The 2,649-nt window shown below is 34.2% G+C and overlaps 1 protein-coding gene across 1 annotated transcript; it reads right to left on the bottom strand.

Moving 5' to 3' along the window:
- Positions 1-6: 6 nt before the first annotated feature.
- LOC136065201 (putative disease resistance protein RGA3) lies at positions 7-1,696 on the bottom strand. The gene has a single exon (XM_065768039.1). The coding sequence runs from the start codon at positions 1,671-1,673 to the stop codon at positions 558-560; it is 1,116 nt and encodes a 371-aa protein (XP_065624111.1). The 5' UTR covers positions 1,674-1,696; the 3' UTR covers positions 7-557.
- Between the last annotated feature and the right edge of the window lie 953 nt (positions 1,697-2,649).

The following is a 2,649-nucleotide window of genomic DNA, read 5'->3' as shown; positions in this document are numbered from 1 at the left end:
TCCTATTTGTGGATCTTGTAATTGACTTGGCAAATGAAATGTTCTTATCCTACATGCTTTATACAATGAGACTGGAATTCTTGATAATGAGAGAACCGTTCGATCAAATGACACGTGAAGAGTTTTCTCATGAATGTCTTCATCTTTTGAATAAAAAGTGGTAGTATTAGATGCTACTACAAATTTCGCAAGATCGTGCATAAGGTCGTGTACTTTGAATTTTAATATATCTCCCCGCTCATCTTCTTGAAAGAATGATCTCCAAAGTAATTCCATAAAATAGTCATGACCAATATCTTCTAGGCATTGGTTTTGACTTGAAGACCTAATAAATCCTTGTGCCATCCACATTTTAATCAATGTTGGTTTATGAATTTTATAATTTTTTGGAAACAAACAACAATATGCAAAACATTGCTTCAAATATGATGGAAGATGAATATAACTCAACTTAAGTGTTGGTAAGATATCATTTTCTTTTTGAGCTATTTTTGAAAGTTCATTGTCCTTAAAAGACAACCATTCTTTTTCTGGGTTTTTAAAGTACAGTACACTTCCTAAAGTCCTAATGGCAAGAGGGACTCCTTTACACTTCGCAACAATTTCCATTCAATTGCCTTGATGTATGAATTTTCTAAGTCTTGCCATTTTGCAACTGCAAACCGCTTAAATAAAGACCAAGACTTTTCATCATCTAGACCCTTTAACATGTATGGTTGAACCGTTTGGGTAATCTTTGCCAGTAAATTAATGTCATGTGTAGTCACTAATATTCTACTACCTCTTGCTCCACCCTTCAAAAGATCTTTTAGGCTTTGCCATTTTTGAGGATCCTCATTCCATACATCATCCAACACAAGTAGGTATCTCTTTCCATCAATTTTTTTCTCAAAATCATTAATCATTGTGTTTGTTTCAAGGTTTTCTGGTTTCTTATTTTTTGTGCACTCTAAAATTTTCATAACAATTACTTCTACTTCAAAGTCATTAGAGACGCACACCCAAAGCCTTTGCTCAAAATGATTTTGGATTTTTTCATCATTGAATATGAGTTGAGCTAATGTGGTCTTTCCTAGTCCTCCATGTCCAACTATCGGAAGGATCAAAACACTCTCTTCAACATTGGAATTCAAAAGAATTTTTATAATCTTATCCTTATCGTAGTCTCTCCCAATGACTTCTTCATCACGTACAAATGAAAAAGTTTCTCTCATCCCATAACCCACCACTTGTGTCTCTACATGACATTCATCTAAGTGAAACCCCCTATCCTTTGCGATGGCATCTAGCCTATCCCTCATTGCCTTAACCTTACGACCCATTTTAAAACCATATGCAAGCTGGTTTGATTTGGAAAAGAAAATGCGTACCTCTTTTGCCTTCTTATTCTGTGTCATTACCTCCCGTCGTAAAGTTTCAGTGGAGATGTCATCCAGCAAGTTGTCTGCATCATAAATAGCATCCTTCAGCCTATTCAGCCACACTTTGACTTGATTGTTGTGCTGTTGCTGCTCCTCAGCATCCAGAAGCACAGCACTGATTGTCGAAACTGTGTCATTGAGCTTTTCGATCTCGTCCTTGAGACTCCGTAGTAGTCCAATCTCTTGGTTTGCAAGGTTGCCAGCTTTCTCGATGATTCCCTTAGTAACGTCAAAAAGAACTCCTTCCGCCATTTCTTTCTGGAAATTAAATGAATGCTATCTTTGTAAAGAGGGTAAGATGAGAACAATTTCTGTGAGGAGGATGAACTACACAGAGCAACCAATATATATACTAAGTGCTTTTGCGTGCTTGCATTACATTGATAATAACACACGTATTCTTTGCTTATGAACGATGACAGACAAAATATTCTCCTTCATGTTCACAAGTGTCGGCCTGCAATTATGTTATGTATGTTTGATTCTTTTCTCTGCAAACAAGATATGGTATCCTTCACTTTCACAAGTGTCGGCCTGTTATGTCTCATTCTTTTCTCTCTCAATCAATTGCTCATTTGTTAAGTCACCTTATGTTACGATCTCACTAAAAATAATTAAATTAAAGTAAAAGTTGATTCCTTCCTGTTAATCATTACCTTTGTGTTCTTTTAAATAAAAACATACTCCAAACTCATGCAGAGCCAAAGGAACCTATAAATTCTCAAGACTCTAATTACAAGGCTTAGAGCTTTGTAATTATCAAATATTTAATAGAGCCTAAGCTTTTTTATTTTATAGGTTTATATTGTTATTTAAATCGCTTTAACATGACATATTGCATTTCACTCTTCACCATTATGGTTCGTGCATCCTAAGGACTAGCCGTCTCACACATCAAATTTGAAACATTTTGTAAGAAAGTGTCTTACGGCCCTTGTATTATAAATATTATGTGCTCTAATATTTGAAGGAATCAACTTCAAGTATATTATTTCTTCTCAAAAAAAAAAAAAAAAAAAAACCTTCAAGAATATCACGTCATTAGAAATAGAGTAAATAAAGATAGTTTTAAGGGTATATTACAACAATACGAGGCTTCATAAAATAATACCCCTAGTTTTTAAAAATACAACAATTAAATTTTCATTACAAAAATATTTCATTTAAAAAAAAATCATATCAATTTATACACACTTCAAGGAGGTGTTATTCATCCACAAACCTCAAC

This window comes from Quercus suber, unplaced genomic scaffold (assembly GCF_002906115.3).
Source record: "Quercus suber isolate HL8 unplaced genomic scaffold, Cork oak 2.0 scaffold_880, whole genome shotgun sequence".
NCBI lineage: Eukaryota > Viridiplantae > Streptophyta > Magnoliopsida > Fagales > Fagaceae > Quercus > Quercus suber.
The sequence above is the reverse complement of the archived record's forward strand: the minus strand, read 5'-3'. Positions and strand labels throughout refer to the sequence as shown.

Bases quoted from the DNA above. Each gene is read 5' to 3' on its own strand.
- LOC136065201 (XM_065768039.1), bottom strand. From the start codon at position 1,673: ATGGCGGAAGGAGTTCTTTTTGACGTTACTAAGGGAATCATCGAGAAA.